Genomic DNA, 16,251 nt, shown 5'->3' on the forward strand with positions numbered 1-16,251 from the left:
TCAACCTGAGCCAGGTGTAAAATAGTGATTGGCAGTGGAAGGGGGCAATTCTCTTAAAAATAAGGAATAAGGAATAAGGAGCCTCTGATCATATTCACAGACCAGGGATTTGTTTTCAGTATCAAGAATGAGCTCACAGGTCTGCAATACACAAAATCCACTTGGTTTTCCCCCTCAGCTTTCTTCATTTCAGTAGCCTAGTTTTTTTAGAAGAAGAGGGGGGGCAATTTTTAAATTGTTGCTAGTCTTGAACAATTAGTGAGTCAGAAACCCTTGGTTATCTACTTAAACTCTCCAATGTCCTACCTTCTGTCCATCTAGGTAGGTAGACCAGACATGTGGTAGACCAGACTATATTTTGGAAAAAATAATGAACGAATTCCTATGCCCCACAAATAACCCAGAGATGCATTTTAAATAAAAGGACACATTCCACTCATGTAAAAACATGCTGATTCCTGGACCGTCTGCAGGCTGGATTGAGAAGGCGATTGGGCTGCATCAGGCCCATGGGCCTTAGGTTGCCTACCACTGATCTAGGGCATAGGAAACAAGGTGACTTTCATCAGAGAAAGCATTGATTCCCCTCTTCAACACCATAGCAAAAGAGTCTCACTCTGGATATTCTTTCCATGAAAGAAAATGACAGTGGGTGATTTAATCACAGATCTTTGCTGTTGTACCCTGATTAGGATGTGAGTTCATCTCATCACATCTTTCCTCTTTCCCCTTCAAATCAGAATAATTATATTAAAACTAATATTTAAGAGAAGTGTTAATGAACAGTGTCAAAAGAAAGCATGTATTTGGAGCGAACTTTAAAAGCTTAAAGCCAGTTTGTTGGGCTAATATTATCAGTCCTGCACAGACAAGTAATTACAAGGGTACTTTAGTTAAAGGTCTAAAAATATGCTGCTTTTCTTCACCGTCTGGCTTTTTCTCCAGTGGCTCTTGGGACAAGTATGGATGGCTCAATCAAAAATTGCTGAAGGTAGATTCTATTTTGTCCCAGAGCCAAGCACTGCAAACTTCATCACTTGAGTTCTGCTGACACATTAGAAAATGCTTTGTGCTTAATAAAGTCTCCTATTCAAGGTGGAGTTTATTTCAGGTCCAGCGTATGTCATCAGTAGCAATAATAGCCAGCTATGTAGTGAGTACAGTAATCAACTCATTTTCTTTTCTTGCTACAACAGAAGTTTAACATTTTTGAGCACTCTTGAGTATAGCACGACTTCAGGAACAGCAGGAACTCCTGAAATAAGAGGTTTCTAAATCTGTAAGTTTCAATTTGCTTCATTCTGTTATTTCAGAATGGCACTGAAATTGAACGAAATGCTGCAGTGCTGCATAACTAGCTAAATTTTCAAGCCTTATCAACATACTGTAACATGCTGCCATACAGTGTTCGAGTTCCTTTAAGTAATGGAAAGTTCAGGGCAGCCTTTAAAGCAGGGGTGAGAAACTTGTGGCCCCCCAAAAGGCACATGAAAGCATAAGAGCCCCGCTGGCCCATTTAGTCCGGCATCCTGTTCCCACAGTAGCCAACCAGATGTGTAGGGGAAGCCACCAAGCAGGGCATGAGCAGCACAGAACTCTCCCACTTACGTTACCCATCAACTGGTATTCAGAAACATACTATCTCCTATACTTCTATACAAGATGGGGCCCTCTTGCTAGTTCCACAACCCTCCTAAAACTTTTGGTTAGGGGGAGTGGCCCAGGAAAGGGCATTATCCGTGGCATCCCCTAAGCTGTAGGACTCCATCTCCATAGAGATGCATCTGACAACTTCCTTATACAGTGGTACCTTGGTTTTCGAATGTAATCCATTCCGGAAGACCGTTTGACTTCCAAAACATTCGAAAACCAAGCCGCAAAGGGCGGACTGCAAATTCAATAGAGAAAATGGGGGGGGGCTCAGCGGAAGCCATTTGATTTCCAAGGCGCATTCGAAAATGGAAGCATTTACTTCTGGGTTTTCGGCACTTGAAAACCAAAGCGTTCGACTTCTAAGATGTTCAAAAACCAAGGTACCACTGTACAGTTTTTGGAAAATGCTGAAGACTCACCTCTTTACTCTGTCACAACCCACCCTGGGACCTTAGGGTGAAGGGTGGGGAATATATTAAAATAGTGGTGGTGATATACTGAAGGGGTTTGCTGTCAGATTCCAGTTCACGTCACCTTCATGCTAGTTAGTAGCCAGGGAGGAACTGTTTCCACAAGCCTCTGTAGGGCTATGGGTTTCCCATTCCTGCTTCTCGTGATCAGTTTGCCTTGATGCGGTGCCCGCTGGGAAATTATCATGTTGCTGTATATCAGGGGTAGGGAACCTGGGGCCCTACAGATGTTATTGGACAACAACTCCCATAATTCCTGATCATTGTCCGTGCCAGCTGGGGCTGATGAGAGTTGGGAGCTCAACATCATTCACAGGTTCCTCACCTTGGCTGTGTACAAATTAACCTGTTATTAAGAGGGTGCATCAGCAAGCACACAGGCAGAGTTCCTCCCATAGTCAAGTCCTTGTGCATAATTTAAAGCAAAAATCAAAATAATCTTCGTTTTTACTTTTCATCTTAGACCAGACATTTTTTCCAGCCCTTGTGAAAATGTGTGGATTACATGTACCTGTCTGTGAGCAAGTAAGCCTCATGAAGTTCCAGCAGGCTTATTGTTGTTGTTTAAGCGTGTCCGACACTTTGTGACCCCATGGACCAGAGCACGCCAGGCTTACTCCAAGGCAAATGGATATAGGATTGCAGCCTCAATTACTGTCATTCAGGTTAAACCTGAAGATGGAGCCTTACATCATGTTGAGGTCCTTAAAAACAGTTTCCATATGCTATGACGCGTGTAGTATGTTTAGATTCCATTACACTTCCTACTTTGAACAAAGCTAGTCATGTGGGTTTGAAGGGCTGATATGGGCAGACCAGAGAGGGCACGCGAAATCTATTACTGAAGAACGTATTTTTCAAAGCACTAAATTATTCAGAACCAAATGGCCATTGCCTTTCAAAATTAGTTTCTAGTGGATCTCATCAAGAGGATAATGAATCTCTAATCATGTGTGACCTTCCATATACAAGTGGGTCAGCCAGTACACAAGAAGCCTGTTTACAAAGGTTTCTTTAGTTCAGCCAAAGTTTAGACTAATCTCCTGGGTGAAATGAATGCTGTCATTGTAAAGAATGCTTTTTAGGGCCATAAATGGTGTCTTTATTCCAACATAAATTATCATTTTGTTTGGGATGGGATGCCATTTACCTATGTTTCAGGTAGACCCATAACCACCCCACTTCTTTTCAGGTGGACATAATTAAGGCCACATAGACACCATAAATTTAAAGCAATGTGATCCCATGAACAGTCATGAGTTTTCCCCAAGAATTCTGGAAACAGTTGGTTTTTTTGGGTGCTGAGAGTTGTTAGGAGACCCCTATTTTCCTCCCAGAATTACAGTTAGAACTCTAAGCACTCAAAAAAATAGCTGACAGAATTCTTCAGAGGAAGACCTGGTGCTTTAAATGTATGGTGTGGATGTGGCTTCTGGCTGGCCTACTCTTCTTTTCTGCTTGTTTTGAAATCATCCTGTTTTATTCCCTTCCCCATACTTCCTATTTTAGCATTTCCTGCCATTTCTAAAGGGCAAATATATGAACTTTTTTGGTGCCTCCAATGTCTTTTAAAACAGGAGTAAAAGAAATTGCACCACAAGGATATCTCCTACTGCACATATCTGCATCATGTAACATAAAGTGTCTGAAGCCATTGAGAAGACCAGTGTCCTCTGTGCTTGATATCTTGTTAGAAGTTGGCCATTTTTAGCCTTGAGGGCCATGCACACCTGAAGTTTGGCGTTTTGAGGCCCCTTGAAAATTCAGTCCAGCTGACACTGCTCTGAGTAGCAAACCATTTTTGAAGCACTGTTTGATCAGAGACCAGAGAGAGACTCTGAAAAACTATATTCTGTTTACAGCAAGGATAGAATGGAACTGATTAAAGAGAAACAAGTGATCCTTCCATGAGCTATTTGAAAAGAGCCTGTGTATTTATCATTTACAGAGATAGGCAGTATCTTTGAAGCTTTAAGTAGTAAAACCTTTATCTCAGGAGCCAAAAGTTGCAAGAAAGCATGTTCTAATTCTACATTCTGTTTACTACCTTTGATTTTGATCTATCATTTGGGTTTCATACAAGATAACAACTAAAATATGTTTAGAGTAAGGCAAATACACATAGGAATCTATCCATCCAGTAACTGGAGTTGACAAATTGTAACTCCTTTAAATCTGTATCACCAAAAAATTGCAGGACAGTATGCAAACAATTGTGCAAATTATGTTTCTTGTATCCAGAAGTGGTGTATATGTACAGCAAGTGTTCTGACATCTGCTGCTGTTTGGACATGATTATATATCATTATTTGTTCTTTGAGATTGAAGAGATTTTTGCTCAGCTACTAGTATTCATTGAATAGTAATCCAGAAATGTTGACAGTTTGCAGGAGATAGGTCTATGGTTTTCCTTCAAGCCACTAGAATTACAATTAGCTTTCACATTTAGCCCAAACCATAAATGCATTTTCAAGTTTTTTCATCTTCGTAACAATAATGATTAGAAATGTGCCTTACTTTTAAGAAATAAAGAAAGAAAGAAAGAAAGAAAGAAAGAAAGAAAGAAAGAAAGAAAGAAAGATTGAAAACCAAAGTTACCAGGAATTCAAAATTATCTAAAAGATCATTGGTTGTACATACTGAGTGCAACTTAAGAGACTGGTAAATGTGGTGGTGGGATTTCTAGTAACGACTGCATGTGTATAAGAAATATAATGTATATTGGTTCTTCTCCAGTTTTCCTTTAATACATAGGGCAATAGCATGGCAACCATTGCCAAAACATTTTGAGATCTGTTTTATAAAAATAAGAGAGAAAGAAAAGTATTATTTCGGTTTTATTATGAACAGTTTGCAGGTTAATACATAACTATTATGTAATGTTTTGTTATGAACAGTTTTATTTGACACTATATCAGTTCCTCAGCTCCTGATGTTGCTAAACTCCAGCTTCAGTCAGGTCCAGCTAGCCTGCTCAGTGATCAGGGATGATGAGAACTGTAGTCCAACTACATCTGGAGGCCTGCAGCTTCCCCATCCCTGAATTAAAGCAATAGTGTTTCTTATTTTGCTTGCAACTTTGGATCACAGAAGTGTGTACTCAGAGACGATTAGCTTCTTCCTTCTAGTGGTGGCTCTTTAAAACATCCTCTGAAGATTGAACCATCTAGAACATGATCATTGAGGCTTGGGAAGCTGCAACCTGGCCAGCAGAAGAAGTATTATTGCCAGTCTCTATGTAAACGTAGAAGTGCTTTTGAGAATTGCCACTTGGGATCTGAGCCATCTTGGTTTTGGAGACTGTGGGTGGAGTTGCACATTCTATTGGTACCTTGTGCCTTAAAACCCGGACCACAACCTCTCTTCTGCAAAGTTGCATTCACAGGGAATAACAATGAGGACAAGGAAGTGGGTGGCAAGGTCTTTTCTGCCCACCCAGTACTCCTCACATCTTGGGTTTCAGGTCCATATTGCCATTGTGAGGATATACTGTACCTGAAACCTTAACTGGTGGGTTTTCAGGAGGAAATCAGTAGGTGGGAGAAGGCTTAAGCTGCCCCCCTCCTGCCTGCTGTTTCTCCCTATAAATTATGGCCTCTCAAACAACTCTCTCTCCCCCCCCCCCAACTTTCAGATCTATGTTTCTGTCAGTCAGGAACGCCAACTGGGGTGGGAGTGGTTGTGTGAAGGTGTGTCTGTGGAACAATGAACAAGGGAAAGTTAAGTTCCCCTGCTGCTCTCTGCCATTTTTGCTCTTCAGGTTTCCTCCTTTCAGTGCCACTTTGCTAAGAAGCAGCAGGCAGCCAGAGTTTTAACCATGAGGCAGCAATGGAACATGCCATACAAAATAATAAAGCAATACTGCTTAGGTAGACTTTGAAAAGTCATTGATAATCCTAGCGATAAATCTCCATTTTAGATGTTCATTACTTTCCTATCAAATGGACTACAGCAATAATTTACCTCTGATAATCCAATACACAAGCTGAATGCTAATAGAAAAGCTTTGCAGATGGTAATATTAAAAATTAAATGTGATCCTCCAGACTCTTCTTTATTTCCCCCCTAGGTGTCATTAAATTGTTTCCCTCATCTGCTGCCTCTCTACTAGTTTAGCCTTAATATAATTGTGAGCATGTCTGCTTCAAGATAAAAAAATGTAAGTCCTAAACAGAACATGAAGAGATCAGTCCAGAGGAACTTAAGTGCTCTTAAAGCTGACTAAAACCAGTTGTCCATAAGCATGCAATTAAACGCCTAATCTGGCAATCAGTGCACAGTTACTGGGGGTCTGAGTCCCCTTGAATTTAGTGGGATATGTCGTGAGAAAATGTTAAGTCTTCAAAACGGCACCCTGGAAATGGATGGTCTTCCTTTGGCATCTAGATCAAGCATACAACACAGCAGCTGCCCATTTCACCTTCTGCCCTTCTCCTGCCACATCCACTCTGCAGCATATTTTGAATCCGGCTTTCTACAATGGGAAGCATGGGGTGGAACAAAGGTATCAGAAAAAAATGGGTAGGGGAAGCCACAGCTACTTGCATTCCAGTTGGTAAATCCAATTGTGTTTGTTCCCAAGTAACTGTGTATGGGATCGTTGTCTGCCTACCAAGTCATTTAAAGATTCTGTCTGCATACACACCAAACATTTAAAGCACATCCCCCACACTAAAGAATCCTAGGAAATGTACTGTACTCCTCACAGAGTTATAGTTTCCTGGAACCCTTAACAAACGACAGTTCTCCATTCAGTGTGTTGCAATGTTTCCCTCCTACTGATGGAAGGTGGAATGGGGAAGAAAAGGAATTGCCGATGAAAGACTTCTGTCAACAGAAGCATTGGATGCTACCCAGTAGCCAGTGAAGCAGCTTGACACTGTTGCTCTACTGGCTTCTCAACATAGCAGCTGATTGGCACTTCCTGGGAAGGAGAGGGGGGTGCTTCGTCCATGATGGCAGAGCCAGTCTGCTACTCCTGCCACCACAAAGACAGGTACTTTGCACCTCACCCCCTCCACAGTAACCCACTGTGTTGGGAAGCCAGGAGAGAGATGGTGTCCCACCTGTGCACCTCAGCAGCCGCTACTAACCTGTAGCTCTACCTTCCAAACTCCTAAGCTGCTTTGAAATTTCTCCTGGTTGGATCCAGCTTGGAGTAGGTCCATTGAAATCAATGGGGCCCAATTTAGTCATGACTAACTTGTAGAGCCATTAATGTGCCTACTCTAAGTAAGCTAATTCTGGGTCCAACCCTCCATTGGCTTTAAGCTATTCAGTACTGTGATACATGAGATGCTACCAGGAAACTTAATTCTGAGGGGCAGATCCTGTTTTTCAGTATGTTCCATTCCAACCACAGTTCAATCTGAACTACAGATTTGATGGAAGATCTTCCTAGATGTGTCTTGACTTTCTGAAGTGACCCTATGGAAGGTTCCAAGAGCAGTAGATACAAGGGGAAGGCTTTTGAATATTTGACATGTGGCCTTGGGAGATCTAGGATTAGGATATGGTATCCAGGCCATGTCAAATGAACCTTGCCTTCCTTGGTCAATTTTGGGTTCTCATTTTTATTATTCTGTTGGCAGTAATAATCAAAAGAAACCCACATTAATCCAGTACTTAAGATATTTGTGGCCTATTTTCATACTGTTGCCATCATTATCTGTTTCTTTATATATTGATCATTATTTCCAATGCATTTGCCAAGAGCCACCCTCATGTTAATGCCTTTGATGCCCTTTTTAAACAAAGGTGAAACAAAGAAAATGTGATTGCCTCCCACAGTCATGGGTCAAATTAAGTCTCAAGGACCTTCTAGACTGGGAACCTGAAGCACAGCAAGGAAAAGTCCTTATAATGATGCAACATAATCTATATGCCATGTTATTTGTTTTAGGGTAGTTCTACAGAATTCAATGGGATGTACTGTGAGGCCCATAATGTTCTATTGCAAAGTCTTTACATTTTGAAGAAAATGATATTGGTAAAATGGATATTTATTTTTACAACTTGAATAGCTGGATTAATGTCCTATTTTTCTTGTGCTTAATTTCAGGCGTGGATATGCACAGCAAGAGGTAAGGCACACCCTATATTTTAGTAAGAAGTTACCATTTACATTTCTTTTCATCAGCATAGCTTGGATAATTTTTGCATTTTATATTATTTGACTCACTGAACATTTAAACTGCATTATCAATGAGAGTTGAGGATCTGCAGAGCTGCAAGTGGAGTCCACTCAGGGGTTTCCAAATACAGCACACCTGGCATCTCCTCGGTACCTGTTTTGTGAAATGCCTTTCCAAATTAAGTAATTATATTTCAAAAAAGTAATTTTTGCATGAATGCTTGCCTAGTGTCTGAGCATTAGAAGTTGGAGCGTTTCATGAATAGGGCCTGCACAAGGCATTCTGCATAAGAATATATGAAAGCCTCCCATTTGTTGTTCAAAACCCAGTTGGACTGGCAGTTGTGAGATAAATGGGCTCAGGGAGCTAGAACCAGAACTTGCCAGAACAGTGTGCTGGCACCTCTCAGCTGGGCCCCGGAAGTGGGAGGAGAGACCTGACCAGCCTCAGCAAAGTCCCCCTGCACCTCTGGCTCGCAAGGAGACCCTCCTGAGAGCACAAAGATGAAATCCCTTACAGACTCCAGAGAGGCTGTCCTCACGAGCTGGATGTACATCTGGGCTTTATTGAGGCTCTTCAGCCCCTCAGCTAACAGCTGATCTATGGGAAATCCATATGATATGTGAGCTGGAGTGGCATGGGCAGGGGGCTTGTTAAGTTGCTCAGCTGAGGCATGGAAAGGCGCCCTTTGCCTCAGTTGAGCAGCCTCAACAAACCTCTGGCTGGTGAGAAGACCCTCTTTGGGCTCAGGTGGGTATTCTAAGGGAGGTACATTCTGGCACCTTTTTCGCTAGAAAAAAAGCACTGGCTATAACTGCTACAATCAGCATTTTCTACTTGAGAACAGATTTCCCAGATCAAAATACACATTTAGCTTCAGTTATATATAGATAGATGACACCAAAGTATGTTAATTGTAACTTTTCCCTCCAGAAATAACTCTTCATGTGAGTTTTGAAGAGGAAATCTGTAAATTATACATGTGGCCCTGTCTGGTCTTTGACCACAATAAAGATTGATTGATTGATTGATTGATTGATTGATTGATTGATTGATTGTTACATGTGGTCACTCTTCAAAACTAGCTCAGGACTCAGGAATCTGTTCAGAATAAGTATAAATGTCTTGGAAGAAGATGACAATATTGACAGCTGTGGGAACCAGTTCCCTAGAGCCAAGAACATCTATGGCCTGTTGGGACCTTTGCCAAATCACAGGGCAGTGAAGCTGAATTTAATACATGTGGATCTGAAGTGGCTTTGCCCTTTTGCCTTGAGAAAATCCATCATTAGAGTAGAACTAAATTAGCTCTGAGCAATATTTTGGCCATTAGAGTCATAAGCAAAACTACTGTTGTCGTGCTGGTTTAAAGGTTACCTCGTAACCCTTCAACCTCAAAATAAATTACTTACATTTTCTGTTATATCCTTCTCATCAACCTGTTTCTGTTTCCAATTTTCTTTGTCAGCAACAGCAATTGCTGAGGCCGTCCCTTCTCAGACCAGAGGTACAATTTTCTCACTTTCTTCTAGAACTTTGGGAGCACTCATATAGAATACCTTCTGACACACAATTATACATTTGACACTTCCTTATCATTAACACTGAAGGAGAAAACAAGTTTTAAAATCTGTTTTTCAGTGTATTTATCCTGACAAGTTATTTGGCAATACTGTGATATTTTCATGCACCTGAGCCTGCTGACTTCAGTTGTGTGATTTTAAAGTTGACATATTTCTATAGCTTCTCTGCTGTTACTCAAACTGTCCCAAGATCCTTTTTGTCCCAAATAACTCAATTAACTGCAGTGTTATAAGCTATACTCAAGAAGCTGAATGATAATTACAAGCACCCTTTATGCTCTAATAATCTTAAGAACTTTCATTAGCAGCATGAACGATACCCTCAATTCTTTGTAAAGTATGTTGATAAGTGATTGTGCTTTAGTTATGAAATGCAAGACTTGGTTTAGAGGTTCAGGCCATAGTATCATCCTCCACGTGAGGAAAGCCAGAATTATATCTTGCACAAGGCAATGAAGAACACATAAAAGCAGAAGGAAGAAGGCAGCCCTTGATCTAGTAGTGATTTCCAGAAGACTGGGAAGGATTTTTGACTCTCAATTATTTAACAATGGCAAAAACAAAATGCCTTTCTCACTGCTGGAATAAATATATCCTGGGGATGAACCAGGAGGAAGAATTTTTTGTGTAGAAGGATTCTAGTATTCCAAAAAAAAACTTTCTGGCCTAAAATTCTTTAATTTTACATGTATGCCTTTTGCACCAAATTTTGGCTAGTAGACTTTGAGGTTCTAGTAAAAATGCCAACATAGATCCCTCAAGCTTGAAGTTTGCACATTTCGACATACGTGCACTAATGATTCTCACATGCTTGATCCTTCTTTGAGTTTCAAAAGGAGGAAGGACCATGTCTTGGAAGCAAGTGATGCATGCATCATATGTATTTATGCCAACTCAACAATCCACATGGTGTCAGATTTGCACATCTTCAAGGCTTGATCCTGGGCTCCCCACCCATGAAAAAGATGTTACTTCAATACAAGCCCAACTGCTTTTGAGCAGAATGAACTAGGATACCAGCCATAGATATTGCCCAGCAGAGCACGTTGTAACAACTCATGGCTATTATAGTGAAACAATATGGATGTGATTCAGGAGATATTAATGTCATGAGCTGTATCAGCCTTTTCCCCCCTGTTGGTATGTCCTTTGGTAATCCATGATGATTGCTTGTTGTTCTTGCTGCAACGTAAGCTGTGCATGATTGACCATAACATCCCTCCAAGCAAGTTTGATAGAGAGTTTTGTTACTGCCTCCCCATATTTAATGTCTCCAACTGTTAAAATTTGTTTCAAAGAAAAACAGTCTACTTCACACTATTTTTATAAGTTTAGTTTCCAAGCAACTTGAAATATGTCTGCTTAGCTCAGGAGTGGGGGACTGGTGGCCCCCCTACTCCTCCAGATGTTGTTGGACTCAAACCCTCATTAGCTGCAGCCAGCATCATTGATGGTCAGGGAGTTGTAGTCAAACAACGTCTGACTGCAGATTCTCTTACCCCTTCCTTAGATGCATGTAAAATACTTGCAGTGACTATTCATTACTAACGATCAATGTTAGGATATTTATCATCATAACTTGAAACAAACACTACAGTGAACAGGCACTGTGTTTTACATTGATCTAAGCTTTAGCATGGGACGCGGGTGGCGCTGTCGGTAAAAGCCTCAGTGCCTAGGACTTGCCAATCGAAAGGTCGGCGGTTTGAATCCCCGTGGCGGGGTGCGCTCCCGTTGCTCGGTCCCAGCGCCTGCCAACCTAGCAGTTCGAAAGCACCCACGGGTGCAAGTAGATAAATAGGGACCGCTTACTGGCGGGAAGGTAAACGACGTTTCTGTGTGCTGCGCTGGCTCGCCAGATGCAGCTTTGTCATGCTGGCCACGTGACCCGGAAGTGTCTCCGGACAGCGCTGGCCCCCGGCCTCTTAAGTGAGATGGGCGCACAACCCTAGAGTCAGACACGACTGGCCCGTATGGACAGGAGTACCTTTACCTTTACCTTTTTAAGCTTTAGCATAATTATCACCATGGCTTTTCATTTCATTTCTCTCAGACTGCTAACTTCCCCCTGCCCTCTTTACACTCCTACCAGAGAACACAAGAGAACACTTCATGCAACTGTTGAAGTGCATTTTGGTTCAGACAAATGCATGTATTCATGACTTACAATGGTTTATCCAAGTACACTATAGTGAATAAAAATAAAGAAATTGTACAATAATTATTTAACAACTGTATGGTAGTTGTGTAATTTATATCATGGGAATAAGAGTACTGAGAATGAATTCTCTCTCTTTGGCTCAAGAGTATGTTTTTAGCAATGATATAAAACGAAGTTGGGGGCAGGAAAGCAAAACTTGGCATTTATTTTATTTTTTTTAGAAATATGATACCACATTCAGGATGATCCCATCATGTCAGAGAAAATAGTTTGGAAAGAAAGTACAATAACAAAATATTGTTCTTTCAGCTTTAGTCAGATTCTGTCAACTGGATCCTCTTGAAAGTTGAAATAGACGTAGGCATATTCCAAAAATGTGTCTGAAGTTCCCATTGCCCTTGCCTCAGCCCCACTGCTGGCTGAGAATTCTGAAGAGCACCACAGAAGAATATTTTATGTCTCCCACATCTGAGCACTGGCACTAAAGGGAGAAAAACCCCTGGGATTATTATTTGTATTATTATTCCAGTGCCAAAGGTTGAGGATAAAAAGGACCCAGCAACTTTTATCTTTTTGTCTGTGCTCATACCCTTCTCACACATGAACTCAGGGCTCTTTAAGATCTATGGGTTTGTGTATTCCTACTGAGCTTTCTTTTTCTCTTTTTCTTGGTATTGTGACAAACAGGAACTTTCTATGGAATCTGGAATTGATCCTGGCCAAGAGTACTATGGGCAAGATTACTACAGTTATGAACATGGGTATTATTCATTCTGCATTTTCTATACCACTTCACAACTTTACATGCTAACCAGAGCAAGAATCGAAAGGAATGCTTTAGGCATGGCCAAGCAGTTTTCACACTAGATTTCTTTACACTAGATTTATTTGTCGCTGCTTCCAAGGACAGGGCCAAGTACAGTATAAAATAGTATTCTAGTCTCCCATTGTGACAAGAGATGGGGGAGAAATTTGATTCAGTTCACCGTTAAAAGTCAAACCAGCCTAAGCTGTGTTTTCCAAAACAATATGCTTGGCTGAAACACAACAATACTTTGAAATCTGCACTTCTCTGAATTTTGAAATGTTGTTCTCTGGATAATTAATATGTTCAGTAATGCATATGCAAGGCAAAGTGCATATATTGGTGCAGATAATCTAGAAAAACACGTTATATTGGTGGAAATTGCTTCGCAAAATGTATATTAGGCAAGATTGCATACAACAATGTGTATATTAGGAGAAGTTTGCATTAAAGTTTGCCAGTCTGGGCTCCTTCAAGAGGAAGGGCAAAATATAAATTTAATGGATGGATAGATAGATAGATAGATAGATAGATAGATGATAGATAGATAGATGATAGATAGATAGATGATAGATAGATAGATAGATGATAGATAGATAGATAGATAGATAGATAGATAGATAGATAGATATAGATAGATGATAGATAGCTGCTTAATTTTCACGAGAACCTCTTTTTAAAAAAATGCAAACTGATGTGAAAATGAAAAGAACTGAACTTGTAAGCAGAATAACAGGAAACCAAGAGAAACCAAAATTGACTGATTCACCCATCCTTTGTTGTGACTGACTACAGTAGTGTCAGAGTGATGGCTACATTACCTACACATGTGTATCTTCCGTGGGCTTCATAGCAGTTTTGTTGTGACCCCCCCCCCCGACATTTCCCCCTAGTTCCTCAAAATAGCTGTACAAGAATAAGACTGAGGTAGGAAAACAAAAGGGCAATTTTTTATTTTAAAAAATTGTATGTATATGTGTGTGTGTGTGTCCCTCTTTCCTCACTGCCACCAGGAAGATACCATATATAAGATACAGTTTGCTATAAAACTATAGGAGGCCAAAGGCATGTGACAAGAGTACTCACTTTAAAAAGAAAAAGAATCAAGCAAGCTAAGGATGAGTGCTCTTGCATGTATTTGTGAGTATACACAACCAACATGGATACAAACATAGAGGATGTTTGTACCTGGCTTTTCCCCCAGGTACGAATTGCCTCAATACGGAAGTCGTCGCCGATTGCTGTCTCCTTCTGGAATGTATGATGAGTATGGCGAGGTGGTCGTGGAAAGCGATGGCGGCTACTATTATAGCCCACAGGGACCTACAGCAGAAGCAGACGTAGGTTTATTCGTTTATTTATTTTTTCCAGTTCCAAATGTATTGACCTTTTGCAAATATATCAAAGCTCCTAACAGGACATGTGGACATTTGGTAAGCAATTTTTCGGTTCTGACAGGGTCAGCGTCAATTCTGAGGTAAGCGAATGGAAGGACATTTGTGGAAGGAAAGCTTTGCATTCACTTCTTCTCCTCCAAAGCCACTTGCCCTTCTGAAAAACTTATCTGGGGTGACTTCCTAATCACTGTGGCATGGAAGTGAGGCTGCTGAGGGAGGTGGCAGCTGCTCCAAGCCAAGCAGATTTCTGTCCAAACACAGCCAAGCAGTGTTCTCCACCCCAGACCGCATTGTGTTACCATCTTCAGTATTTGAATTTTTGTGAATCAAAAATTTGAGTTGTGGGAAGGAGTGATAGCATAGTACAGGGTTTCCCTAATGTGGGTCTCCAGCTGTTTTTGGACTACAACTCCAAGACCAGTGGTCAGGGTAGATGGGAATTGTAGTCCAAAAACAGCCCTGCCATAGTAGATATGTTTTAAAATACATCTTATAATTATACGTGGCAGTCTATGCATGGGTGTCGGCTCCTTGGGGCCAAGGCACTTTGGAGGCCCCCCCCCCATGTTTTTTGTGAGGGTGCTGGGCCCCCTCAATGTTCAGAGGGCGTTCAGCTCCGCCCCCTGGCTCCTTGCAACGTTGTATGATGTCACGCTTGTGACTTCAGGACATCACGAGAAGGCACACGTGTGATGTCAGGACGTCACATCAGCCCCCCCCCCCCCCAATCATCTTGAGAAGCTGGTGATTATGAGAATACAGTGAGTGAAGGGTCATATGTCTCTTATCTTCACCTTCCATATCCCACTTCTCAAGTGGATGACCTAGACCAGGGTGGGGAAAACCTATTGATTGCTCGTGCCATGACCATTGGCCATGCCAGCTGGGGCTGATGGGAGTTGGAATCCAACAGCATCTGGAAAGCTACATTTCCCTGGCCCTGGTTTAGAGCTCCCTCTGCTGTCGCCTGCCTCTGGGATAGTAGACAGATGTAGAGCAGGGGTCAGCAAACATTTTCAGCAGGGGGCCAGTCCACTGTCCCTCAGACCTTGGGGGGGGCAGACTATATTTTGGAAAAAAATGTGAACGAATTTCTATGCCCCACAAATAACCCAGAGATGCATTTTAAATAAAAGGATACATTCTACTCATTGAAAAACACGCTGATTCCTGGCCCTATTTAGAAGGTGATTGGGCTGGATCCAGCCCCCCGGGCCTTAGTTTGCCTACCCATGATGCAGAGGATTGAGAGAAAGGAAGTGTACTCTCTGCATCTTCAGAGACATTCCTCCTTGTGGGCACTATCAAACTGAGACCAATCTTGTAGCATGACCCAAGCCCTAATAATATGTTATCAAGCCTGAGTTGATGCTGAAAAATAGCAACCTTGTCCTTGGACTCCACCTCACAGAAGTAAACTATGCAAATGCTGGTCACCAAAATCATGTCAGCAAGAGCACGTGGTTATTTACTGTACTGCGGCTGGTATTGGTGAGTGGTTAGTAAACACACAATCTAGGCAACTCACACGATCTGTCGTGTACATTGCAGCTGCAATCTGGTGACAAGCTGTACAGCTTCTGTAATATATGCCTAGAACTGAACTGAAATATCTCAGAAGGCATTTTCCTGAGAAAATGCCTGAAATGTTTCTTTTTTGCAGTATTTTATTCGCACTATTCTTTGGTGGAAGCTGCCATCCCAGCCCCCAGGGCCCTCAGGGGAACTCTAGTTCTGGAGCATTGCAAGGATGCAAAAGGGTGGCCAGGAAATACCTTAGGGGAAAAAGGGGGAGTGTCTGTGCCTCCACCAATAAATGATAGAGAAATTCAAGAGGCCACTTGTTTAGGGCTCTAGATGGGTCTATATGGCGGAGCAGAGGGGGAAAGAGAGTTTTAAAACGGTTTCTTTAACATCTATTCATTTTCAGCGCTGCAGCATCATCTAGTGGCTAAAGTGATAAAGTGCATTTTATTACAATTGTGGTTTTAAATTATCATATACTAGTGCATATCTAAAAGCCTTTGGTACAGGCAACAATCAAAAAG

General features: G+C 41.5%; 1 protein-coding gene across 24 annotated transcripts in view; it reads left to right on the forward strand.

The window, feature by feature from the left end:
• The window catches only part of PCDH15 (protocadherin related 15), a 649,118-nt gene that overhangs the window by 628,304 nt on the left and 4,563 nt on the right, over window positions 1-16,251 (forward strand). For 19 of the 24 annotated variants that reach the window (XM_083740659.1, XM_083740644.1, XM_083740649.1 and 16 more), the window contains 4 exons: window positions 8,185-8,206; window positions 9,726-9,764; window positions 12,689-12,762; window positions 14,011-14,146. In XM_083740659.1, coding sequence (XP_083596785.1) covers window positions 8,185-8,206; window positions 9,726-9,764; window positions 12,689-12,762; window positions 14,011-14,146 — 271 coding nt within the window. The remainder of the gene's footprint in view (window positions 1-8,184; window positions 8,207-9,725; window positions 9,765-12,688; window positions 12,763-14,010; window positions 14,147-16,251) is intronic. The other 5 variants (XM_083740654.1, XM_083740658.1, XM_083740660.1 and 2 more) reach the window with 2 other exon arrangements.

This window comes from Podarcis gaigeae (assembly GCF_964106915.1).
Source record: "Podarcis gaigeae genome assembly, chromosome: 5".
Taxonomy (NCBI): domain Eukaryota; kingdom Metazoa; phylum Chordata; class Lepidosauria; order Squamata; family Lacertidae; genus Podarcis; species Podarcis gaigeae.